The sequence below is a fragment of the Scyliorhinus canicula genome, chromosome 1, assembly GCF_902713615.1.
Source record: "Scyliorhinus canicula chromosome 1, sScyCan1.1, whole genome shotgun sequence".
Lineage (NCBI taxonomy): Eukaryota > Metazoa > Chordata > Chondrichthyes > Carcharhiniformes > Scyliorhinidae > Scyliorhinus > Scyliorhinus canicula.
Window position 1 is genome coordinate 307,705,393 of NC_052146.1, and position 27,621 is coordinate 307,733,013.

At 46.4% G+C, this 27,621-nt stretch overlaps 1 protein-coding gene and 1 long non-coding RNA gene across 2 annotated transcripts in view; one reads left to right on the top strand and one right to left on the bottom strand.

The window, feature by feature from the left end:
- Positions 1-27,621, top strand: part of LOC119976604 — a 107,704-nt gene that overhangs the window by 5,634 nt on the left and 74,449 nt on the right. The window lies entirely within an intron of this gene.
- Positions 898-27,053, bottom strand: LOC119976588. Its single transcript, XM_038817195.1, is given in 3 exon segments — positions 898-2,852; positions 2,855-3,037; positions 26,910-27,053. Coding segments are annotated over 2 exon segments (2,106 nt in total). The 5' UTR covers positions 3,021-3,037; positions 26,910-27,053; the 3' UTR covers positions 898-912.

Sequence of the window (27,621 nt, forward strand, 5' to 3'; positions counted from 1 at the left end):
GCCAGAGATTCTGCATTATTCTCTTTCTTGCAAGCAATCTCAATAGATTTCTCTTTCTCAGAGTGAGGCATTCAAGACATCTCCGTACAGCAAGTATTCCTGACTCTTCGGACTGTATTTGAAAGTGGATTGGGACCCGAGATGGTTTTGTTGTTGGAATGGAAATATAGCAGTTAAGGGTATTTGTGTCACTGTATTGATTAGCAATGTTTAAGGGGTAATTGTAAGTTATGTTTTTGTGCGATGCTAAAGATGTTTTAGTACAGCGTTGTAATGAAGTTTGATTGAATTTACCATCTCCCTATTTTGTGTGAAATCCCCCTGGAGTGAGGCATCCTTTCCTCAGGCTTTCAAAATGAAAATAAAATATTGGGGTTTCTGTCCAGTATCCTAGCAACTGTTGGGGTCTGGCCTGGGATCGTAATAATCTAAACAACGGTACAGAGGCAAATTTGAGCAAGGAAAATGCAATTTACCAGGAAGGTCTGGAGAGCGATCAGTGTGTGGAATTGATTGCTGGACAAATGAGTGGAATTGGATCCTTAGAATACGTAACAAAACCTGACGGCACCTCAGTATTCCTGGAAGGGTGAACTGAATAACTTCAACCATCCCTTGCTTACTTTGAGATCTTACCAGCCTGTAAGCCCCTGACCCATTCACAAGTAGATATTTTTCTAAATGCCAATTACCAGCTTACCCAAACAGGTGCCGGAATGTGGCGACTAGGAGCTTTTCACAGTCACTTCATACTTGTGACAACAAAAGGTTATTATTATCATAACTCCGTATCTCACAAGAGGTTCCTGCTGGATTGCAGTGATCTTTAGAAAGGGTGGGATGGGTTTGGGGATTGGTGTTATTGCTGGAGGTGGAAGGGGTGGGGGTGGGGGGTGGGGAAGAGAACACTTCTTATGCATATTGATCCTTATCTTCTTCCGATATTTCCATAATTGCAGATTGTGTGCTTCCTGCAATAATATCTTGAAGCTCTTTGGTTTCCTCCGGAGTGGCTGGTGGTAAGAAGGCTCTGGCACTCTCATTAATGCTGTCAATCCTCTGCTGTGCGTGCTTTTCATAATCCTCCTTGTTCTTTTTAACAAGCTCCTCAATGGCTTTGGAAGCTGCATCACTGTCTGCACCAAACTTCTTACGTTCAGCTTGAAATTGATCTCTGTCTCTGTTTGGATCCAGTCCCATCAGTTTCCCCAAACCATTGACACGATCCATCAGATGTTGGGTGGAGACCTGAACGTAAGTTTCAGAAATCATGTGTACAAGACTTGCAATATTGGTGGCTTGAGAGACCTGCGTGTACAGCAGATCTTGTAGGAACTTGTTCTGTGAATAGCTGGAAGTTTCCAAAGCCTTTTCACCATATTTAATGAAACTGTTCAGTGATTTCCCCAGGCAGCACCCAATCAGGTTTGACATCATGGTGAAGAAGAGGACCATCTTACCCCATTGTTCTTTCACACGACCTAATGCATCCAATCCTTTTAGGAGCATCTTCACAGTTATATCAAAATCAATTTCCTGTATCTCACACTTTCTCAGTGTTTCCAGTACCTCTTCAAGCTCTTTATTGTTCTCCTTCATGTTTTCAAAGCTTTTCTCATACATTTCCTGTGAAGCTCGAAGCTGTGCTGAGGATTGTTCCACCTTGAATCTGGCATTGCTTGTGGCCATTTCCAAACCACTTCCACCCTCTCCTGACTGAGCTTTAGCCATGTGTGGTGGAGTAGCAGTTACAGCCATGGATCCAGTCAATGCCTTGCTGTGAGAAGCAAATTTAATTGATTTGGTCTGAACATTTTTGATCCTTGCAGCTAGATTTTCCATTGTTTTTGCATCAACTTGCTGAGGCTTTGCCAACATTTCCAGTTCCTCACATATTTCAATTCCTGCTTTGCAGATGTCAAGAGCAGCATTCTTGTCCTCACAATCTACTCCATTTCCAGCTTCCTGCTGCAGTTTCTTCAAATTCTCTTCACAAAGTTTTATCATTGAACTGCTGTCCTTCTCTTTTCTTAGTTTCTTCATGTCAATGTTGCCATCCTTGTCCAGGAAGGACAGAAGCATTGAAGTAAAATATTGCAGCAAATCTGATTTAAATATGATGTTGTTGAGGGAGCCTCCAACATTCTTGGATTTGGAATCTTTAACAACAGTGTTCAGACCGTTTGCAATTGAGCTGGTAATTGAGCTGACCATTGCTGTGAGAATTCCTCCAGTCACAAAAGATTTGACGCCACTGCTGATTGATTCTACGATACCCATTCCGACAGCATCCCAGCCAACAGGTACGGAATCCATTGCAGCTTTATAATCTTCCTGTGCTTTCTTCATCTGTTCTTCCATTTTTTTGTGATACCCTTCAACTTCTGCTTTTGCCTCTTGTGCTGCTTTTTCCTTCATTTCAGTAATTTCTTTTGTGATTTTTATTTGACGTAGTTCTTCCTCATATACTCCTTTCGAACATGTGCATGCCTCCAGTAATTCATTGATCAGATGGATGACCAAGTCGAACTTCTTCTCCACACCTTGTGCTAGTTTCAGGCATTTATCTGCAGACGATTTGATGTTTTCCAATGGGATTGAGAGGTTTTGTTTTGTGATTTCAGGATTATCCTGCACGATAAACGTCACGGCATCTTTCATGTCACCTGGAACTGTCAAACTGTGAAGCCGGATTTGATCCATATTCTTGTGAGCTTCCTGAAAAGCCTCCCAGCCCTGATTGCTTACTTGAACCAAAGAGGCACGGAAAGATTTGGGATATTTCATGTACTTAAACCCGCCAATAGGTACATTCTTGTCTATTTCAAAGTCCTCTCCAGCAGAAACGAAATAATTTCCCCTAAAATGGCTACAGAAAGTGGGCCAGGCATTAAGAACTGTTCCCAGTTACTGTACGGCTTTAAGAGTAATTCAGTGTCCTTCCTAACATCAGGAGCTTTAGTGATGGCCTTGAAGGCATTCTTAACATGAATTACACTTTTAGATTCCTCGCCTTCCATGATGATCAACCTTTCTCCTGCAAAGGAAAATAGTTGAGTTAAACAAACATATTCTTTGTCCACTTAACATTAAAGAGGTGAATTGTGGGAGACCCCACAATGCTAGCTGCACAGTCAGTGCCAGGCAGTAAACCGTGACTTACTGATGCATGTCAGATGAGTAACAGACACTCCATCCAGGTGGGGTACTAATAACTTTAGTATTCAATGAATAACTTCATTGAAGCCTACTCGTGACAATAGGCGATTTTCTTTTTTTTTCATTTGGCCTTAATAGTTCTTTTTTCTTGAATGGAGTGAATGCAATCATTGAAGAAAGATGTGATAAAGGGGTATTTACAGCCAAACCAAGACTTTTTCTGCCTCTTTAAACCTGAATCTCACAACTAGCAACCTATGGCATTTCCCATTGAGGCTGGCCTTGGTTTTCACATTTATTCGATAGGAATCTTTCTTGAACAGGAGGCCAATCAGCCCCTTTAACCTGTTCCTGCATTAAATAAGAAAATGGTTGACTTTTATGTTAATTGCATCTGCATGCCTCGCCTCTAAAACCATAAGAACCTAAAAATTAGGAGCTGGAATAAGCCATTCGGCCCCTCATGTTACCCTTCCATTCATTAAGATGAAACCTTATCTGATGGTCTTAACCCAACTTTGTCTGTCTCTCTATAACCCTTGACTTCCTTGTCAATTAAAAATCTATGTCAGCCTTAAATAAATTCAATGTCCACTGCTCTTTGGAGAATAGGATTCCCCTGCGAGAGGAAACGTACTCCCAGCATCTAACTTGTGGAGCTCCCTCAGAATCATATGTTTCGATAAGACCACCTCTTATTCTCCTAAATTCCAATGACTATAGGTCCAAACTGTTTGACCTTTCCTCATCGGACAAATTTTTCATCCCAGTGAACCTTCTCTGAACTGCTTCAATGCAAATATATCCCTCCTTAATTAAGAAGCTCAAAACTGCACATAGTACTCGAGGCGTGTTCTCACCAATGTGTTGCACAGTTCCAGCAGTACTTCCCTACTTTTATACTCCAGCCACTTGTGTTACAATGGTGGAGAAAAAGCTTGATGTCATACATGGAAATATTGGACTGGAAAAGGACCTGACTTGTGTATTTTTTATAATGGACACAAGACACCCAAGAGGGCTGATCAATGTTCTATTAGTCACTGACAGGGGATCTCTGTGGGACAATGGGACACCTTCCTGTTCTCCCAGCTTCCAAATGGGAGTAGATCCTGTCTCGAAGAATTCTCTCCAGTAATTTCCCTACCACTGACGTAAGGCTCACCGGCCTGTAGTTCCCTGGATTATCCTTGCTACCCTTCTCAAACAAAGGAACAACATTGGCTATTCTTCAGTCCTCCGGGACATCACCTGAAGACAGTGAGGATCCAAAGATTTCTGTCAAGACCTCAGCAATTTCCTCTCTTTCAGTATTCTGGGGTAGATCCCATCAGGCCCTGGAGACATATCTACCTTAATATTTTTCAAGACGCCCAACACCTCACCTTTTTGGATCTCAATGTCACCCAGGCTATCTACACACCTTTCTCCAGATTCAACATCCACCTATTCCTTCTCTTTGGTGAATACTGATGCAAAGTATTCATTTAGTACCTCGCCCATTTCCTCTGGCTCCACACATAGATTCCCTCCCCTGGCCTTCAGTGGGCCAACCCTTTCCCTGGATACCCTCTTGCTTTTTATGTACGTGTAAAAAGCCTTGCGATTTTCCTTAACCCTATTTGCCAATGACGTTTCGTGATCCCTTTTAGCCCTCCTGACTCCTTGCTTAAGTTCCTTCCTACTTTCCTTATATTCCACACAGGCTTCGTCTGTTCCCAGCCATTTAGCCCTGACAAGTGCCTCTTTTTTCTTTTTGACGAGGCCTACAATATATCTCATTATCCAAGCGTCCTGAAATTTGCCGTATTCCTCACAAGAACATGCCGGTCCTGAATTCCTTTAGCTCCACCCACATGTCAGATGTAGATTTACCCTCAAACATCCGCCCCCAATCTAGGTTCTTCAGTTCCCACCTAATATTGTTATAATTAGCCTTCCCCCAATTTAGCATATTCACCCTCGGACCACTCTTATCCTTGTCCACCAGCACTTTAAAACTTACTGAATTGTGGTCACTGTTCCCGAAATGCTCCCCTACTGAAGCTTCTACCACCTGGCCGGGCTCATTCTCCAATACCAGGTCCAGTACAGCCCTTCCCTAGTTGTACTATCTACATATTGTTTTAAGAAGCCCTCCTGGATACTCCTTACAAACTCTGCCCCGTCCAAGCACCGAGCACTAAGTGAGTCCCAGTCAATATTAGAGAAGTTAAAGTCTCCCATCACAACAACCCTGTTGTTTTTACTCGTTTCCAACATTTTCTACCTATCAGCTCCTCTATCTCCCGCTGGCTGTTGGGAGGCCTGTAGTAAACCCCCAACATTGTGATTGCACCCTTCTTATTCTTGATCTCTAACCACATAGCCTCGCTGCCCTCTGAGGTGTCCTCCCGTAGTACAGCTTCCTAACCAGTAGCGCAACTCCGCAACCCCTTTTACATCCCCCCTCTATCCCGCCTGAAACATCTAAATCCTGGAACGTTTAGCTGCCAATCCTTTCCTTCCCTCAACCAGGTCTCTGTCATGGCAACAACATCATAGTTCCAAGTACTAATCCAAGCTCTAAGTTCATCTGCCTTACCTGTTATACTTCTTGCATTAAAACATATGCACTTCAGGCCACCAGTCCCGTTGTTTTCAGCAACATCTCCCTGTCTGGCCCTATTCCCTACTTCTCCCTCAATTTTTTCACCTTCTGGCCTATTGCTCCGGTACCCACCCCCTGCCATACTAGTTTAAGGGGCTGATTTAGCTCACTGGGCTAAATCGCTGGCTTTCAAAGCAGACCAAGATAGGCCAGCAGCACGGTTCAATTGCCGTATCAGCCTCCCTGAACAGACGCTGGAATGTGGTGACTAGGGGCTTTTCACAGGAACTTCATTGAAGCCTACTCGTGACAATAAGTGATTTTCATTTTCATTTAAACCCTCCCGTGTGACACTAGCAAACTTCACAGACAGTAAATTTATGCCTCTCCAGTTTAGATGCAACCCATCCTTCTTATACAGGTCACACCTGCTCCGAAGAGCTCCCAGTGGTCCAGATAACGGTAACCCTCCCTCCTACACCAGTTGTTAGCCACGTGTTTAGCTGCTCTATCTATAAAGTATGAGTTGGGGGGCTCTGCAGAGGAGGTTGAGAAAAGGTGGGGAATGTTTGTGACCATGTCTGAGGAGCTGTTTGTCACAGGAAGGGGTTGAAAATGGGAAAAGATCTGGACAGACCGCATAGTTGATTTCTGGAAAGTATGTTTCATAGATACATAGATACATTGAAGATAGGAGCAGGAGGAGGCCTTTTGGCCCTCCGAGCCTGCTCCGCCATTCATCACGATCATGGCTGATCATCCAACTCAATAGCCTAATCCTGCTTTCTCCCCATAGCCTTTGATCCCATTCTTCCCAAGTTCTATATCCAGCCACCTCTTGAATATATTCAAAGTTTTAGCATCAACTACTTCCTGTGGTAATGAATTCCACAGGCTCACCTCTCTTTGGGTGAAGAAATGTCTCCTCATCTCTGTCCAAAATTGTTTACCCTGAATCCTCAGACTGTGACCCCTGGTTCTGGACACACCCATCATTGGCAACATCTTCCCTGCATCTACCCCGTCTAGCCCTGTTAGAATTTTATAAGTCTCTATGAGATCCCCCCTCATTCTTCTGAACTCCAGCAAGAACCTCGTCAATCTCTACTCATATAACAGTCCCGCCATCCCTGGAATTAGTCTGGTAAACCTTCGCTGCACTCCCTCGAGAGCAAGAACATCCTTCCTCAGAGAAGGAGACCAAAACTGCACACAACACTCCAAGTGTGGCCTGACCAAGACCCTGTATGATTGCAGCAACACATCCTTGCTTCTATACTCGAAACCTCTCGCCACACCATTAGCCTTCTTTACCACCTGCTGCACCTGCATGCTTACCTTCAGCGACTGGTGCACAAGGACACCCAGGTCCTGCTGCACACTCCCCTCTCCCAATTTACAACCATTCAGGTAGTAATCTGCCTTCCTGTTTTTGCTTCCAAAGTGAATAACCTCACACTTATCCAAATTATACTGCATCTGCTATTGATTTGCTCACTCGCCCAACCTGTCCAGATCTTGCTGTAGGATCCCTGCATCCTCGTCACAATTCATCTTCCCTCCCACTTGGTATCATCTGCAAACTTTGAAATGTTACGTTTTGTTCCTTCATCCAAATCATTAATATATATTGTGAGTAGCTGGGGTCCCAGCACCCCAGGGTTTTTATTTGCTGTAACCTGTGTTGTTACATGTTTGTAATAAAATACATTATCTGGGGCTGGTTTCGCTCATTGGGCTAAATCACTGGCTTTTAAAGCAGACCAACCAGGCCAGCAGCACGGTTCGATTCCCGTACCAGCCTCCCTGGACAGGCGCAGGAATGTGGCAACTAGGGGCTTTTCACAGTAACTTCATTGAAGCCTACTCGTGACAATAAGCGATTTTCATTTCATTTCATTTCATTAAAAAAAAATCTAGCTTGGAAACTACGTCCGAGACATTCACACCAATGTTAAAGGGAGACTTGCACTTAAGGACCTTGCATGACATTGGGCTGTTACTTTATGGAAATAAAGGGCATTTGAGGTGAAGTCACTGTTGCGATGTTGAAAATATGACCGCTAATAGCAAGTTCCCAGAACAAGCAATGTGATGATGCTTGGATCATGTGTTTTGGCAATGTTATTGAAGGATGAATATTGGTGAGCACACTGGAGAAAACTCGCCTGATCTTATTCGGAATAATGCCATTGGATCTTATACATCCACCTGTGGGAAGACGAGGCCTCGGATTAACATTTCATCTGAAAAAAGTAGCATTCTCTCAGCACTATGCTGTGGTGTCAACCTGGATACTTTTGGTCAAGTGGGCCAGAGTCCACCACTGATGACATTAGGGAACTGGTGGTCTGAGTGACGGGGACATGAGTAGTTTTTGGCAGGTAGGATCAAGGATAACCCTAAAGCTTTCTATAGATATGTCAGGAATAAAAGAATGACTAAGGAAAGAGTAGGACAGTAGTGGGAAGTTGTGCGTGGAGCCCGAGGAGATAGGAGAGGTGTTAAATGAGTATTTTACGTCAGTATTCACACAGGAAAAAGACAATGTTGTCGAGGAGAATACTGAGATACAGGCTACTAGACTAGAAGGGCTTGAGGTTCATAAGGAGGAGGTGTTAGCGATTCTGGAAAGTGTGAAAATAGATAAGTCCCCTGGGCCGGATGGAATTTATCCTAGGATTCTCTGGGAAGCTAGGGAGGAGATTGCTGAGCCTTTGATCTTTGTCATCTTTGTCTTTGTCAGGAATAGTGCCAGAAGACTGGAGGATAGCAAATGTTGTCCCATTGTTCAAGAAGGGGAGTAGTGATAACCCCGGTAACTATAGACCAGTGAGCCTTACTTCTGTTATGGGAAAAGTCTTGGAAAGGTTTATAAGAGATAGGATGCATAATCATCTGAAAAGGAATAATTTGATTAGAGATAGTCAACATGGTTTTGTGAAGGGAAGGTCGTGCCTCACAAACCTCATTGAGTTCTTCGAGAAGGTGACCAAATAGGTGCATGAGGGTAAAGCAGTTGATGTGGTGTCTATGGATTTCAGTAAAGCATTTGATAAGGTTCCCCACAGTAGGCTATTGCAGAAAATACAGAGGAATGGGATTCAGGGTGATTTAGCAGTTTGGATCAGAAATTGGCTAGCTGATCGAAGACAAAGGGTGGTGGTTGATGGGAAATGTTCTGACTGGTGTCCAGTTACTAGTGGTGTACCACAAGGATCTGTTTTGGGGCCGCTGCTGTTTGTCATTTTTATAAATGACCTGGAGGAGGGCGTAGAAGGATGGGTGAGTAAATTTGCAGATGACACTAAAGTTGGTGGAGTTGTGGACAGTGCAGAAGGATGTTACAAGTTACAGAGGGACATAGATAAGCTGCAGAGCTGGGCTGACAGGTGGCAAATGGAGTTTAATGCAGAAAAGTGTGAGGTGATTCATTTTGGAAGGAATAACAGGAAGACCGAGTACTGGGCTAATGGTAAGATTCTTGCTAGTGTGGACGAGCAGAGAGATCTCGGTGTCCATGTCCATAGATCCCTGAAAGTTGCCACCCAGGTTGAGAGGGTTGTTAAGAAGGTGTACGGTGTGTTAGCTTTTATTAGTAGTGGAATTGAGTTTCGGAGCCATGAGGTCATGCTGCAGCAGTACAAAACTCTGGTGCGGCCTCATTTGGAGTATTCCGTGCAGTTCTGGTCGCCACATTATAGGAAGGATGTGGAAGCATTGGAAAGGGTGCAGAGGAGATTTACAAGGATGTTGCCTGGTATGGAGGGAAGATCATATGAGGAAAGGCTGAAGGACTTGAGGCTGTTTTCATTAGAGAGAAGAAGGTTAAAAGATGACTTAATTGAGGCATACAAGATGATCAGAGGATTAGATCGGGTGGACAGTGAGAGCCTTTTTCCTCGGATGGTGATGTCCAGCACGAGGGGACATAGCTTTAAATTGAGGGGAGATAGATATAGGACAGATGTCAGAGGTAGGTTCTTTACTCAGAGAGTAGTAAGGGCGTGGAATGCCCTGCCTGCAACAGTAGTGGACTCGCCAACACTAAATGCATTCAAATGGTCATTAGATAGGCATATGGACGATAAGGGAATAGTGTAGAGGGACTTTAGAGGGGTTTCACAGGACGGCGCAACATTGAGGGCCGAAGGGCTTGTGCTGTGCTGTAATGTTCTGTTCTATGTTCTATGTTCTATCTTCTTAATGTCAATCCCCATATCAATAACAACGATCCCATCCTCACACCAAACCCCAAACATTAGCCCGCATGTTAATACAAACAAATGCCAAAAAGGAATCAGGAATCACACATAGTCATCATTAAGACACACAGTCCCCCTCCCACCAACCCTCCCAACCACCCCCCCCCCCAACTAATGTTCAATGTTATCCAGTTCTTGAAAGTGCACAATGAATAATGCCCATGAATTGTAGAATCCCTCCATCCTTTCCCTCAGTTCAAACTTAACCTTCGCAAGAGTCAAGATTTTCAACAGGACCCCCGCCACGCCAAAGGTTGCTCTCCATCCCATCAGGATGCGTCTTTGGGCGATCAACGAGGCGGAGGCTACAACATCTGCTTCCACATCTGTTTCCAACCCCGGCTGGTCTGACACCCCGAGGGCCCGGGTCCACTTTCACGTGCACCACTTTAGAGATAATCCTGCAGCTTCTGACAGGACCAAAACATATGAACTGCAGGGTTCCCCCCCCCCCCCCCCCCCCGCAATGTTCACACACATCTACTGCCCCTTCAAAGTTCATCCTCGCCCTTGTGAGGTGTGCTCTATATACGACCTTCAGCTGCATCAGCCCCAACCTCGCGCACGAGGTGGGAGGTGTTCACTCTCCGGAGCACCTCACACCAGAACCCCTCCTCCATATCCTCTCCCAACTCTTCCTCCCACTTTGCTTTGATCCTTTCCAGTGGTGCCTTATCTTCTTCCAAAATACCCCCATAAACCACCGACACTACCCCCTTCTCCAGTCCCCCTGTTATCAGCACCTCCTCCAGCAAAGTGGAGGCCGACTCCACCGCAAAGCTCTGTATCTCCTTTCTGGCAAAACCTCAAACCTGCATGTATCTAAACATTTCCCCCAGCTCCAGCCCATACTTCGCTTCCAGCTCCTTCAATCCTGCAAACCGACCCCCAAGAAACAAATCTTTTAGTGTCTTAATCAACTCCTCTGACCCAGCTCCGCACCTTCTCCACATTCGCCGCCCGGTAATAATACATCAGGTTTGGAAGAGCCAAACTCCCTGCCTGCCTTCCCCTCTGTCGCAGCAACTTTCTAACCCTGGCCACCTTCCCTCCCCATATGAATGAGGTAAGATCTTCAATCTTTCTGAAAAATGCCTTAGGCAGGAACAATGGCAGGCAGTGGAAAATAAACAGAGGGCGCGATTCTCCGCCCCCCACGACGGGTCGGATAATAGCGGGAGGGCCTTCCCGACATTTTTCCCGCCCTCCCGCTATTCTCCCCCCCCTCGCCCAACTCCCGACACGAATCGCTGCCGCCGTTTTTTTACGGCCGGCAGCGATTCACAGCTAATAGATGGGCCGAAGTCCCAGCCCTTTACGCTGTTTTTACGAACGGCAAACACACCTGGTCTGGCCGTTCGTAAAAACGGCGGGAACAACTCGCTTTTTATAACCATGGCACCGATTGGCACGGCAGTACCACGGCCGTGCCAAGGGTGCCATGGGCCCGCGATCGGTGGGCACCGATCGCGGGCAGCGGGCCCGATGCCCGCGCACTATTTCTCCTTCCGCCGCCCCGCAGTATCCATTCACGGGGCGGCTGAGGGGCATCCCGGCCCGCGCATGCGCGGGTTTTGCACAAATACGCGATGACATCATCCGTGCGTGCGCGGGTTGGAGTCTTCCAATCTGCGCATGCGCGGCTGACGTCATATGACGCGTCAGCCGGCGCTAACTCCGGCAAGCGGGCTTAACGAAATTCGTTAAGCCCGTGATGCCGGAGCTTACGGCGTCGGGCTGCTAGCCCCGACCGGGGACCAGAATCGGTTCCCGGTCGGGAAGGGGCGCGCTGGCGTCAAACCCGCCCGGGTTTGACGCCAGCCTTACGATTTCTCCCGTTTTGGGAGAATGGCGCCCAGAAATCGCGGCAACACGTTCGTTTTAACCGCCTGTACCCAAGCCGCCAGTGAAAGCGGGGGACCATCGCATCTTGCCAGATCAGCTTTCACTCTCCCCACCAAACTAGAAATGTTGTACCTGCGGAGCCCCCCCCCCCCCACACACCCCCACACCCCCACTCCCGGGCAACCTGCACCCGCTGGTATCCAAAGTGAGTCCCTGCCTTATGGAATGGCAGCCCCCCACCCCTGCCCCCACGTCCGGCCGAGACACCACAAAGTACTCACTCTTGTTGAGATTGAATTTGTACCCTGAGAAAGACCCAAACACCTGAAGCAGCTCCAATATCCCCCCTATTGATATACTCGGTTTTGACACGTATAACAACAAGTAGGCAGTGCCCATTATTAAAAGTTTCTAATATTGTTTATAAATAGCACCATGACCTCAGCCCTCCCTATCTGTAATCTCCTACAAGCCTCGGATATTTGCGCTTCTTCAATTCTGCCGCACCGTCAGTCGCCAAGGCCTCAAGTTCTGGAATGACCGCCCCAATCCACTGTTTTCCTTCCTCTTTTTAAATGCATCTTGAAGCCGATCCCTCTTCCTAAGCTTAGATTATTTGGTCCTAATAGTTCCTCACGTGGCTTAGTATCAAATTTTGTTTGATAATGTGCTTATGAAGCACACAGTCTTTTCACCACGTTGGCAGGCTGGATGATACATGTTGTTCGTCTACTACAGTTTTTTGAGGTTACTGTAAGTAAGTGTGTAGATAACGAATGCCATCCTTACCTGGTCTGATCTACATGTGACTGCTGATCTGCAGCACAGTGGTTGACTGTAAACTTCCCTCTGTTCATGAAGCAAATGCAGGCAGCGATTTAAAAAAAATTAGGAAATGGGAGAATAGAACAGCAAAACCTTTTTTTACTTTTAAGAAGGCAAGTCCAGTAAAGATCCGTGGGCGGCACGATAGCAGAGTGGTTAGCACTGTTGCTTCACATCACCAGGGTCCCAGGTTCGATTCCTGGTTTGGGTGACTGTGCAAAGTCTGCATGTTCTCCCTGTGTCTGTGTGAGTTTCCTCCGGGTGCTCCGGTTTCCTCCCACAGTCCATAAATGTGCAGATTCAGTCAATTGGCCATGATAAATTGCCCCTTAGAGTGGGGTTGTGCCTAGGTAGGGTGATCCCTCAAAGGTTTGGTGCAGACAGGATGGGCTGAATGGCCTCCTTCTACACTGGAGGGATTCTATGATTTTGGAGATTATAGCTATCCTATACACTGTCCACCACTCGGCCAATCTCTACGTCATCTGAAAATTTTCCAATCGCGCTCCTCATGTTCAGTCCAAATTGTTAATATACAACACAAACTGTATGGGTCCCAACACCGAGCCCTGTGGAACACCACTTGAAACACTTTTCCAATTGCAAGGGCAGCCATCAACCATTACCCTTTGTTTCCTGTTACTAAGCTCCCCCTTTTTATCCAGTTTGTCACATTGCCCCGTCGCCCATGGGCTTTCATTTCCTTGGCCAATCTGCCATGTGGGACTTTGTCAAATGCCTTGCTCAAATCCATGTACACCACATCCACTGCACTACCTTCAGCAACAATTCTTGTCACTTCATCAAGTAGTTGGATCAAATTTGGGAGGCAAAATATTCCTTTCACAAATCCATGCTCACTATCTCTAATTAGTCTATGCCTGTCTATTGTAAAAGTAAAAATGGGAAAATACGTCATTTGAAACATTGAAGTCTGGCAAAACTTGATCTGAGGGTACATGAGAAAGTATAGGGAAAAATCCCATGAAGGGTTAACAGCAGCTGCAAAAGAAGGTTTTGAAATGCAGATAGCCTTAAAAAATAGGCGTTAAGAAAACAGCTTGTGACTGCTCAAGCTGTAAAACTGATGCCTGTCTTTCAAGTCACAGCAGTTTGAACTTTTAGTTATATGGAAATAGCAATATTTTGCACCTTCTTTGAAGTTAATTATTTAGTGAGCAGCTAAAAAAGAATTGCCAGAATCTTCAGTTGAATTGGGTAAAAAAATGTTTAGGTGTGAAATCCTGCTGACACCAGGCGAATATGGGAAGCTGGAGACAACGTGGCCACGAGAACACTGGTTCACCCCAAATTGGAGTCAGAGTTCTGACAAGCGTGAGAGGGCACTATTTGATAAGAATGCAACTTTAGAAGTGACAGGAACCAGATGTAATACCCCTCTGGGGTCGAAGCACTTTTGAACATCACAAAGGAAACAATGTAATCAGAGTTCGATGAGCTAAAGTCATGCTCAACATGAATACATAGTAGTGTTAGAAATAATTCAGATTAAAGGTATCTTGAACAATCAAGAGTAAAATAAAGTTACGTTATGATAAAGTCATATAAACTCAATAACTGCCAGAAGGAGAATATAAACCCTAAATCGGGGACAGCCAGCAGAGTCAGCTCTCATAGCTGCCCTCGGTCATGGGATTGATAGAACACAGAAACCGAGCAGAACAGCGAATCCATCTGAGGAAGACCAAAAGTTAAAGAAGAGAGATTATCAAGGTAGACCTGAAGGTCTTTTCAACCAACCAGGAGAATCCAGAAGCAGGATATTTTTACTTTTCTGTAAAGACAGTGATTGCCTCTTCTAAAAGAAAAAAATATAATAATAAAATAACGTAAAAGTTTTAACCTGAAACAGTGGTTATTACAAAGTCTAATTTAATTACTCAGCAATGCGGGACCCAGGATCAATGCTACTAAGTGGTAAGTAGATGAAATTTCCAATGAAGATAAGGGTTATACCGGAGTATAACTTGAAGACATAGTTTGACCTGAATAGCACCCACCAAAGCCTGCATCGGAGTCAGGGGGCGGAATTCTCTGCAGACCGTCGTAACGCCGATTTCCGGTGAGCAAAATTGGAGTAGATGACTCCGGCGTGGGGGCCTTCTTTTAGGCGGCGATTCTCCGTTCCCGGAGGGGCCAGCAGCTGACTGACGCGATGCGCGTCAGTTTCACCAGCTGCGGAAGTGGTGAGACCCGGCGTTTTTTGGAGGAGGAGGAGGAGAGGGACTGACCCGGCGTTTGGGGGGGGGAGGAGGAGAGAGACAGACCCGGCATTTGGGGGGGGGGAGGAGAGAGACAGACCCGGCATTTGGGGGGGGGGGGCGGTTCCGGCATTTGGGGGGGGGTTCCGGCATTTGGGGGGGGGGGTTGCGGCATCGGGGGGGGGGTTGCGACATCGGGGGGGGTTCCGGCATTTGGGGGGGGGTTGCGGCATCGGGGGGGGGTTGCGGCATTTGGGGGGGGGTTGCGGCATCGGGGGGGGGTTGCGGCATCTGGGGGGGGGGGGGTTGCGGCATCAGGGGGGGGGGGTTTGGGGGCAGCGGCGTGCAGAGTGGGGGGGAGACAGATGCCCGGGGCCAACGCACCGTCGCCCCCCCCCTCTGTACGCCGCTGCCCCCTACCCCAACCAACCCCCCTCACCACCCCTACCTCCCTCCCCACCACCCCTACCCCCCTCCCCACCACCCCTACCTCCCTCCCCACCACCCCTACCCCCCTCCCCACCACCCCTACCCCCCTCCCCACCACCCCTACCCCCCTCCAACGCCGCCCCCCCCATCTCTCGCAACGCCGCAACCCCCCCCTCAACGCCGGGTCCCCCCCCCTCAACGCCGGGTCCCCCCCTCAACGCCGGGTCCCCCCCCTCAACGCCGGGTCCCCCCCCCTCAACGCCGGTACCTACACCCCGTCCCCCTCCCTCTGAAGGCCGGTACCCACACACCCCCCCCTCTCTCCTCCTCCCCCCCTTCCTTCCTCCTCCCCTCCTTCTTCCTCCTCCCCCCTTCCTTCCTCCGTCCCCCTTCCTTCCTCCTCCCCCCCTTCCTTCCTCCGTTAGTGGGGGGGGGGTGCGGCCTTAGTGGGGGGGTGGCGGGTGGCGGCGTTGGAGGGGGGTAGGGGTGGTGAAGGGGGTAGGGGTTGTGAGGGGGGTGTTGGGGTAGGGGCAGCGGCATGCAGAGGAGGGGGGCGACGGATGCCCGGGGCCAACGCACCGTCGCCCCCCCTCTGCACGCAGCTGCCCCTACCCCAACCCCCTGCCCTCACCACCCCTATCCCCTTCACCACCCCTACCCCCCTCCAACGCCGCACCCTCCCACCCCCCACCCCCCACTAACGCCGCACCCCCCCCCCACCCCCCACTAACGCCGCACCCCCCCCCCACTAACGGAGGAAGGAAGGGGGGGAGGAGGAAGGAGGGGGGACGGAGGAAGGAAGGGGGGAGGAGGAAGGGGGGAGGAGGAAGAAGGGGGGGAGGAGGAAGGAAGGGGGGAGGAGGAGAGAGGGGGGGGTGTGTGGGTACCGGCCTTCAGAGGGAGGGGGACGGGGTGTGGGTACCGGCGTTGAGGGGGGGGGACCCGGCGTTGAGGGGGGGGGTACCCGGCGTTGAGAGGGGGGGACCCGGCGTTGAGAGGGGGGGTTGCGGCGATGAGGGGGGGTTGCGGCGTTGAGGGTGGGGGGTTGCGGCGTTGCGAGAGATGGGGGGGCGGCGTTGGAGGTGGGTAGGGGTGGTGGGGAGGGTGGTAGGGGTGGTGGGGAGGGGGGTAGGGGCGTTGGAGGGAGGTAAGGGTGGTGAGGGGGGGGTGGTTGGGGTAGGGGGCAGCGGCGTACAGAGGGGGGGGGGGGCGACGGTGCGTTGGCCCCGGGCATCCGTCGCCCCCCCTCTCTGCACGCCGCTGGCCCCAAACCCCCCCCGATGCCGCAACACCCCCGATGCCGCAACCCCCCCGATGCCCCCCCGATGCCGCAACCCCCCCGATGCCGCAACCCCCCCTGATGCCGCAAACCCCCCCCCCGATGTCGCAACCCATCCCCCGATGCCGCAACCCACGCCCCGATGCCGCAACCCACCCCCCGATGCCGCAACCCACCCCCCGATGCCGCAACCCCCCCCCGATGTCCCCCCGATGCTGCAAACCCCCCCCGATTCTGTAAACCCCCCCCCCGATGCCGCAACCCACCCCCCGATGCCGCAACCCACCCCCCGATGCCACAACCCACCCCCCCCGATGCCGCAACCCCCCCCGATTCCGCAACCCACCCCCCCGATGCCGCAACCCACCCCCCCGATGCCGCAACCCACCCCCCCCGATGCCGCAACCCAACCCCCGACACTGAACGGCGTCAACCATCATCAATGGTTGACGCCGTTTTAAAGCAACTGTGATTTTCACCGACGTGACCCATGGCCACGTCGGCGGGACTTCGGCCCATCCGGGCCGGAGATTTGTGGAAACTAAAAAAAAAATGAAATCCCGCCGGCACCAGCTGTTTTCAGAGGCTGCCGGCGGGATTTGCACAGCGCCAGTTTTTGGCCGGTCAGAGATTTAAAACCCTGCGGGAGCAGGATTAACGCCGCTGCCGGCCGATTCTCCGACCCTGTGTGGGGTCGGAGAATTTCGCCCAGGGAGTGAGAATCCCGGTTCACCATTTAGAATGTCTTACTGACCCTTTTTGGTATAGGGGGAGTTCTAAGAATAGTGGTGAGTTTTTTTACTTCATGGCGCCCAGTGTGGAGGCTGAGAATATTAGAAGTTTCTAGGTAAAGCGAGGCTAGAATAGTAGAAGTTTCTAGTTAAATGAAGTGGGGGCTAGAATATTAGAAGTTTCTGGTTCCCAAACAACGGTTAGAATATTAGAAGTTTATAACCAGCGCAAAGGCTAGAATATTAGAACTTTCTAGTCTACGATGAGTCAAACTTTACCTGCCGAGTTTAGTTTGGAAAGTCATCTGTGATTGACTTTTGGAAGGAGATTTGGTGGATCGGGGTGGGGTAAATTGCAGGGGGAGACATGAAACTCAGGTTGGGTGTGAAAATCAGTAGACTAGAAGATACTGACCCTGAGAAAAAGTCTGCAAGACATCTTGGTGACAGCACTAAAAATCTTGCATCCATTACTGGTAAAAGGGGGCCAAAAGATAAATCTTCCTTAGATTGTGCAGGAAAGCCTAGAGAAATAGGGACGCCTAGAAATCTTTAGAGACCAGTAACCAATCGACCCTTAAGTAAAACAGGAAGATAGTGCCTTCGTACCCTTGGATACGTCCCAGAAAGGGTACTTATCCTTAATTTCAGATTCCACCTGAAAGGGACAACCAGGAATAGACGTTAGAAATCCAGAATATTTGGCAATTAGGGAAAACCTCTTGCTTTGAAACACGGTCAAGAGAGATATAGCAATGAAACAAGAGTGGAAAATATTAACAGAGGCAAAGAACTCCTAGATAAGAGAGGCTTATCTGAACAGAGGGGTCTCAATTTTTGTTAGAGTAGCTAAAACCCTACAGAATAGAGATAAATGGATAAATGAGTGTGTGTTTAATATGGATTTGTGATTCCCTACAGAGTAGAGATCCACGATATGGGTGGTTGAATGTGTGTGTGTGTGTCTGTTTGATAAGGATTTCTAAATTTCCTTTGGTAATGGAGTTTTTAAAATATTGTATTTTGCTAAACCGAGTTTCACATCAATTAGAAGTTATAAATGGCAGGCAGAAATGTGATCAGTATTGTGAGATAGTAAATCAGTATATTCAGAACTAAAGTGGTCTTAGCATAAACACAAAGAAGCTTTTACTCGGGAGCAGTCAGAGCTGTGTGCAGGAAATTACTTAAACTACTGTGTTGAAATTGACAAGGCACAGCTCCACCAGGGTCCTGGTGCCCGATGATTCACGAGAAAGTCAGTAGTCGGAAAAATGATGATCAAAATGTTAAATACATGGTAGAAGGAGCTTTAGAGAATAAATATATTCGGGTTAGATCAGGAGAATTACTTGCAGTATTAGGAAATGGGAATCTGATGGCCGGGAAAGATTTAATAAAATTAGACGAAGGGAAAATTAGGATATTAAAACCAATTGATAACACAGAGGAAGTTTGGTGAAGCTGCCGACTAAAACCGCAGGCAAAGTAATCAGTGAAGCTGTAAAAGGTATAGACACAATTGTTCAGAATTTGGGTATGTGTTGTTCCTTGTGTCTTAATAAAGCTCGTAGTCTCAAATGTGGAGAAGATGCTTTATTGTGAATTCGTTCTCTCTTCAGAGCTTTACCTACGGCTACCTCAAGTGCCACTAGCTGGTGTGCCTGTGCCCTGATACGAGTTCTGCCTTCTGTGAAGTGTGTCCTCACTTCCTGTCCCGGTCTATTTATATGGCTCTCCCGTGCTCCCTCTAGTGTTTGCTCAGTTGTATTGCATCTAGTTAACTTGTGATCACCACATCCCCCTTTTTCTCTTTACATATTTTCTGTACATCGTTAAAGAAAATTGTACATCCTGTCCCGGTGTATTTATAGCTCTCCCTCTAGTGTTTGCTCAATTGTATTGTATCTAGTCAATCTACGATCACCACATCCCCCTTTTTCTCTTTACATATTTTCTGTACATCGTTAAAGAAAATTATACAAAACAGTTACTTATGATATGCGTATCTATACAAGTGATGGTGCTATTGCATATTTTTACAAAGCCAATGTATTTATGAGTCCAATCTTAATAAAACATTTATGAGTCCACACTTGATGAATTTGTTCAGTTTTTTTTTTCTTTTTGTTGTTGATGACGTGGCGATATTGATATTGCAACTCCGTTGTGACTGTTGTTGGTGTTCCTTGTTATTTTACGTACCCAATGCGTCATCCCGAGGTGTTTGCATGGTCACATCACTGATGTTGACTGGCATGGACTTTTTTCTGTGCTTGTGGTATTGATTTATTATCTCATCCGCCTTGGATGCTGCTGTGCTTGCTTGTTCTGGAGCAGATGTGAGTTTGTGCGATTCGTTGTCATCCCATGACATGTTTGTAGTCTTGTCATCGTTTTGCAGTGTGCTGTGGCATTGTCCTTCATGTGCCGAGTAGTACCATTGTGTACAAGTCGTTGTTTCATTGCTGTTGTTTCTGTCGTTCCTGTCTTTGTTGTTTTCGTTGCCGTACTTGTTGCTGTTTTTGTCGTTTCTGTCTTTGGTGTTGTCGCCGTCGTTGTTCCTGACTTTGTTGTTTTCGTTGCCGTTCTTGTTGCTGTTCTTGCTGTTGTTGTTCTCGTTTCTGCTGTGCTTCTTGCTATTGTTGTTGGTCTTGTCGCGCTTCATGTTGCTTTTGTTCTTGCTGTTGTTGTTCTCGTTTCTGCTGTGCTTCTTTTGACTTTTGTTTTTCTTGTTATACTCTATGAGTGTCCCGTGTGGATAATTTGAGTCATTGAGCATTTCGTCTCGAGAATGGTGAGACTGATCTGATGTTGCATCGGTGCTGGTGACATCAATCATTTGTGGAGGATTTGATTCCTCATCTTTGCTTTCTTGGTGCTCCTCTTCTGGAGTCAACTTCTTCTCGATTTCATTTGACGCGGTGTCTCTGGATTCTTGGCGCTCCTCGTCTGGAGTCAAAAACTTCATGATTACAATTGACGTGGTGTCTGTGGACTCTTGGCGCTCCTCTTCTGGAGTCAAAATCTGCATGATTTCAGTTGACGTAGTGTCTCTGGACTCTTGGTGCTCCGCTTCTGGAGTTAAAATCTTCATGATTTCTGTTGATGTTGTCTCACCGGACTCTTGGGTGGCCCGACTCTGTGCTTCTGTACAGACAAGCTGAGAACTGTCAGTCTCGCTGTGATCCTGTACGTCGAGTGTGATCACCTTGTCACTGTTTTCGCGCTGTGCTTCTGTACAGACAAGCTGAGAACTGTCAGTCTCGCTGTGATCCTGTACGTCGAGTGTGATCACCTTGTCACTGTTTTCGCATGCAGTGGGTAGAGGTACATTGTCTTCTTCTTGTTCATGTGAGCTTGGTAGACTTTCATAGTCTGCTTGTGGTTGCTCAGATACGGCGGGTTGACCTTCATGGTCTTGTTCATGCATGGTGTCAGTGGTTAGATGTACGTTGTCTTCTTCTTGTTCATGTGAGCTTGGTAGACTTTCATAGTCTGCTTGCGGTTGCTCAGATACAGCGGGTTTACCTTCATGGTCTTGTTCATGCATGGTGTTTGCCAGGGAGTGTTTGCTTGCATCCCTGTTGGAGTCTTTCATCACTCGCACTGTGGAGCCTGTCATCGCTCGCTCTGTGGAGTCTTTCTGTGCTCTCTGTGTGGCGTCGTCTTCGTCTTGGGTATTGCTGTCATCCAATGTATCGACGAGCTGCCATGGCATCATGGTGTTGGATTCATCTACCACGAGTAGATTCGTGTTGAGCTTTGCAACGGTGTCGCTGATGCTGTGATCAGCATATCCAAATAACTCAGCCATCTCTGAGTAGTATTCTTTGAAACCCAAATCATCTTGGTTGGCTTCTTCTACCACGAGTTGATTCGTGTTGAACTTTGCGACCGTGTCGCTGATGCTGTGATTAGCATATCCGACTGACTCAGCTGTGTCTGAGTAGTATTCTTCGAAAACCAAATCATCTTGGTTGGATTCTTCTACCATGAGTTGATTTGTGTTGAACTTTGCGACCGTGTCGCTGATGCTGTGATAAGCATATCCGACTGACTCAGCCATGTCTGAGTAGTATTCTTTGAAAACCAAATCATCTTGGTTGGATTCATCTACCACGAGTTGGTTCGTGTTGTACTTTGCGACCGTGTCGCTGATGCTGTGATAAGCATATCCGACTGACTCAGCCATGTCTGAGAGGTAATCTTCGAAAAACAAATCATCTTTTGTTGTTTCGGAATTCTTTTTGTTCTCTTCACTTTGGGTGGTGCAGACTGCTTTTTTCAGGGTGTTGTGCAAGTTGTTTTTAACTTTTGGTTTAGGTTCAGGCGTTTTTTTTGTGTTCTGAGGCAAGAAAATTTGGTTTTACCACTTTAAGTGTCTTGTTTTCAATTTTCGGGCATTGCCCTTTTAAGTAGGCATGGTCTGGATGCTCAGACGTCATGACGTCACGCGTAGGAATGAATTGCGCACGCGCAAATCGGCCTTCCTCCTTCACTGTGCGGTTTTGTGTCCATTGCGCATGCGCATAACGATCCGCGACCAAAACATTTTGAGACTGCGCATGCGCGGCTTGCGCATGCGCATAATGATCGGCACCGCGACCTTTTTTAAACTGCGCATGCGCGGCTTCCGGTTCCGGCGCATGCGCTGACGCAATTCGTAGTTCTTTGCTTGCCCGAGACTGCAAAATGTGCTCCGACGCCATTTTATCGCGGATTTCAGCGTTTTTTTTTCCCTAAAAGTTGTAAGTTACCTTTTCTTTCCGATCTGGACTGGATTTCAGCGTTTTGGCTTTGTGGAAAATTCATGTTATTTCTTCTTTTTGATCTGTACTTTTCATTCGCGATTTCTTGTTCTTTTCGTGATTTTTTAAGTTTTGCATCACTCAGTCTCTGTGCAGTTTGGCCTCTGAGCATGTCTTGCTGTTCAAATTTCTCACAGTACTCTTCAAATTTGTTTAGTATTGTTTGTAAGCTGTTTCTGTCTTCACCTTTTGAGTATTTAAATCCATTATAAACTTTCCTAGCTTCATGTCCTTCGATGAGGATTGCTATTTTAATTTCGTCTGAGGCTGCTGCTGCATCATATGCTATGATACCGAAATCGAACCATTGTTTAAACATTTTCCAGACACTTCTTACATTTCCAGTCGTGTCCAGCTGAAGTGGGAATCCAAGGCACATCCTCCCATCAGCGATGTCTTCCCAAGTCGAATGTCCAGTAGGAGATTTCCATGCCATTTTGTTCTTTCTGTGTCTGCCACTGAGTTGTCCTGTAGTAAGCGTCTGAAGCCACTCCTGGGTACCATGTGTTGTTCCTCATGTCTTAATAAAGCTCGTAGTCTCAAATGTGGAGAAGATGCTTTATTGTGAATTTGTTCTCTCTTCAGAGCTTTACCTACGGCTACCTCAAGTGCCACTAGCTGGTGTGCCTGTGCCCTGCTACGAGTTCTGCCTTCTGTGAAGTGTGTCCTCACTTCCTGTCCCGGTCTATTTATATGGCTCTCCCGTGCTCCCTCTAGTGTTTGCTCAGTTGTATTGCATCTAGTTAACTTGTGATCACCACATCCCCCTTTTTCTCTTTACATATTTTCTGTACATCGTTAAAGAAAATTGTACATCCTGTCCCGGTGTATTTATAGCTCTCCCTCTAGTGTTTGCTCAATTGTATTGTATCTAGTCAATCTACGATCACCACAGGGTAAACATACAGTTGAATTAGAGAAGCATGGTGTCTGGAGGAAAAGAAATTGTATCGCAACTAAAACACATGACCCAATTGGATAATAATAGAGGGATCAAGATACTCCTTAGGCAACCTATCAGCAGCAAATGAAGAAATGTAATCAGTCAGGAATTGAGAATATGGGATTATAGATCAAGTGCTGTTATTAATGGACCTCAGTTTAAAATGATTCATTGTGAACATCAGGAAACATTGTGTCAAAGATGTAGTGCATTTTGTAGGCCAATTATTTGGACAGGGAGCAGTAATATGAAACCGAGGAGAATGGCAGATACAGAGTATTCAGGCAATTTAAAGCTACATATGGAATGACAACAATGGGGAAATGTTGCGGCTCCCAAGGAAATTTGGGGAATTCAGTTTTGTCATGATTGTTTTGTAAAATATCAGACAACACTGATGATTAAATTTCGTGCCACAGGATAGATCATATTCCGAAACCAATTGGGATGGACAGGATTTAGAGGGAAAGGAATGTTTGGTTATGAGTGTCAGGGGATTACTGCATTCACTAGTATTGTGTGATGAAGTAGAGTGGGAAGACAGTGAATTAAAACCCGTTAGCAGCATTGATAGGAAAAATAATAAAGTTAAAATGTCATGTTCGGAACTTAACTCATAAAAATTCGGTTATAATAAAAAATAAAGAAATTGAAGTAAAAGCAATAGCAATACCCGAAATGTATCAGGGTAAGGTTCCGACCAGATTGGATCACTGAGCGAGCAAAAGAAGAGGAGTTTGAGATTCTTTGAATCTCACTCAGGGGTGCAATGATAGAAGAAGGAGGCTTAGCAGGCTTTAATTGGATGATGTACATTAATGATAAGGAAAACAAACTGGTTAAAAAAGGAAAAAGGAAAGAAATGGTGGCAAAGGAAATCCGAAGTCCTGGAGAGGGCACTTCTGGAGTATCCGAACAAAATCAAAAAATACAAATTAAAGAATAGGGCCCTGTCCACCCTTGATCTGTTCATTTGATTTTTCAGGTAGAAAAAATAATACAGACATACTTGTGCAGACGAAGAAAGAGAACGACACTCCAGAGAAAAATAAGGATCAAGTTTGAAGAAAGAAGGGAAAGAGCTAGGACTAGGCTAGATGGGTTAAAATGTGGGGAGCACTTCCAAGCAGCCTGGGATATGTACTAAACTTATCAGATAAATTAAAGATTTTTAGACAGTATTCGGGGAAAACTAATGATACTCAGTGGGACCCCGGGAAAGGGCAAGTTAAGATAGGAAATGCGTTACAAAACAAAACCACAAGTAGGAATAATAGTCGCTGCATTGCTCTGGAAATTGGAATTTTTAAATTATGTCTAAACGTATGTTGCAAATGTTGCAATAAAATTACTCAACAGAAAAAACGGAATATTTTGTAAGTTATAACTATTGGTCCCAAGTGCTGGCTCATAAAGCACTTAGATAGAGCCACAAAGGGATGTGTCGATGTTGTACTTTATCTTTGAGTGGTGAAATTGTGATAACTGCTGAAAATATGTAAAGTTGTAATGAACTGTTTGTGTGGTTAAGTAATGAGCAATGTGTTAAGATAAGACTTAGTTGTTTTTTGACTGTGTATTTAACAATAGGGAGAATTCATGAAATGAAATGAAATGAAAATCGCTTATTGTCACGAGTAGGCTTCAATGAAGTTACTGTGAAAAGCCCCTAGTAGCCACATTCCGGCGCCTGTCCGGGGAGGCTGGTACGGGAATTGGCCTCTCCAGTCATTTGGAAGAAGAAAAAGTAATGGTTTGATGTGCTGAAAGATAATTCAATTGGGTTGTACCCCCAAAAGTTGAATGTATTAAATGTGTCTACTGATGTCCTAGGGGTGGTTTTGCGACCACTGTTGACTTATTATGTTGCAAATGTTCTAATGGCAAATAGACACTTCATGTGGGAAGGGTGGGATAATGGAAGAAGGGGATTTGAAGGCAACTTGGCAGAAAATTATTATCTCATGTAAATGAAGGCTGGCAGACGGACATGGTTCAGGACAATGTTAGACATCAATGTGAGGAAGTCAGGAATAGAAGCAGGATTGATTTAACCTCTAAAAATTGATGAAGCAAGAGAATCAGTGGATAGCACATGATATCATAATTTATGGTTCCAATGAGAAATGGAAGGCAATTTGGATGATTGAAAAATGGGACATTAGACAGCCAATGATGTACAAAAGACCTTTTTGGTTACTGATGGACTGTGTTGTGTGCTGTCTCTAAGGGACATGAGGAAGCTTCTACGGTGCTGCTACCCCAAGGAAGTAAAATGCTTTGGAGGCAGTGGAACACATGGATATAGCTATTGTGTTAACTTCCTGAGCAGCTACAGCTATAGTTCACCGTGATTGGACTTGAGGAAAGAACGAAAAAAGAGTCTATCGACACTGGTCTTATTGACTCTTTTTGGTAAAGGGGGAATTCTAAGAATAATGGTGCATTGTTTACTTCACTATGCAACAGTTAATCCTATCTCTCAGGATTGATTCTACTGATTTGCCCACCAGTGATGTAAGACTAACTGGCCAATAATTGTTTGGCATTTCCTTCGATCCCTCTTTATACAATGGAACCACATTTGCATTTCTTCAGACCTCCAGTACCTCCCCTGTGTCTAGTGAGGATTGGAATATCATCCTGAGAGCATCTGCTATCTCCAACCTCATCTTCTTCAGCATCCTTGTTTCAACTTTCAAGGATTCCAACCTTTTGAGTACTTTCTCTCTCTTTATGATTATCCCATCCAGTATCTCATTGTTCCTCCTGGATGACTATATCTGCATCATCCATTTCCTTTGTAAACATGGAGACAAAATATTAATTTAAGACCTTTCCCACAGCCTCTGCATCAACAAACATGTTCCCCTCTTCATCTCTGATAGGTCCCACGTTTTCCGAAACTAATCTTTACTTGTTGATCTTTTTTCATGACCTCTCTACGATTTCATTATTTCCTTTTCTACTTCATCGTTGCATTTCCTACACTCGTCCGGGCTATCTGCAGTGCTTAGCTCTTTCTGCCTATTATACACATTCTTTGTTTTTAAATTTAGAGTAGCCAATTCATTTTATCCAATTAAGGGGCAATTTAATGTGGCCAATCCACCTACCCTACACATCTTTGGGTTGTGGGGGTGAAACCCACGCAAACATGGGGAGAATGTGCAAACTCCACACGGACAGTGACCGAGAGCCGGGATCAAACCTGGGACCTCGGCGCCATGAGGCAGCAATGCTAACCACTGCGCCACCGTGCTGCCCTGTACACTTTCTTTTTCTGTTTGATCTTCCCCTGTATTCTTCCAGACAGCAAGGGAATCTAGGTTTGACAGTACCACTCTTAGTTTTGATGGGGAAATGTCTACTTTGTACATTTAGGATCTTGCTTTTTCGTGCTTCCCACTGGTTTTCCACTGATTTGCCCTCGAGAGGTACTGGCCAGTCCACCTCCCACATTCAGATTTCCTGGCCTGCAACACTCAGCCCTTGTCACTGAGGGAGTGTTTTCCTGGCCCTGAAATAGAGAGTAATGAGGCTGACAGTGCTGAGGCAGAATGATGATGGCCAAGTGGTCTGACGCGCTGGACTGTGAGGGGACACAAGATCTGACAGAGCCAACCAGGGGACATGCAAACATGCTCGGTCGATACCCAGCTTTGGACAACCCGAGATCTTATTGCTGTCATACATCACACTCAAAGCTCCAAGACTGCCAGAGCTGCCAACCTATAATATAGCATGGATGGCATCTTCCCCTTTTAAGCGAATGACACTCTCTCCAGGATTTGTCAATTGAAGATTTACCAGTAGCTGAGGAAAAATGTAGATTGAATTGTTGATCTGAACTTTGCAAAGATGGATTATTCCTTCATAGGATGTGGGCTTCACTGGCCAGGTCTGCATTTATTGCCGATCCCGAATTGCCCTTGAGAAGGTGGTCTTGAGAAGGTATATCAGCAAGCCATCAGAATGGTGCCTGCGTTCGAGCATCAGGAATATTTACACTGCTACTTATATGCTGCTTTAAATTAGAAGAACATTTTGAGAATTGTACTGTATTTAAATTTTTGGTCTTAATCTTAAAAATTACCTCCCTATCCCCTCATCTCACCCATCCCACCTCCCACTCACTGTTACCCACCACCCCACCCATACCCCCTCGATACGGGTACCAATTGGCTGTAAAATGATGACAGGAAGTGACCATTTTTCCAGCACATATTGAACCAAGAGCACTCTCGTTACTGAGAATCGCATCTGTTGCCGCTGATGTTCCGGCTGCTTTGTGGTTTTCTGGAAAACTTTTCAAAGGAAATCAGAACCACGAAGCTGCCCAAAGGTCAGAAGCAGCAGAGCAGCAACGGTGAGTCAGCCTGAGAGACCGGCTTTAAATAAAATCAGGTCTGTCAGACTGACCATTCCAACTTCTTTAAACCAGTCTCTCAGTCTGGGTAACACGGACAACATCGTTTACAACATCAAGATCATTGGTGGTGGTAATAATAATAATAATCTT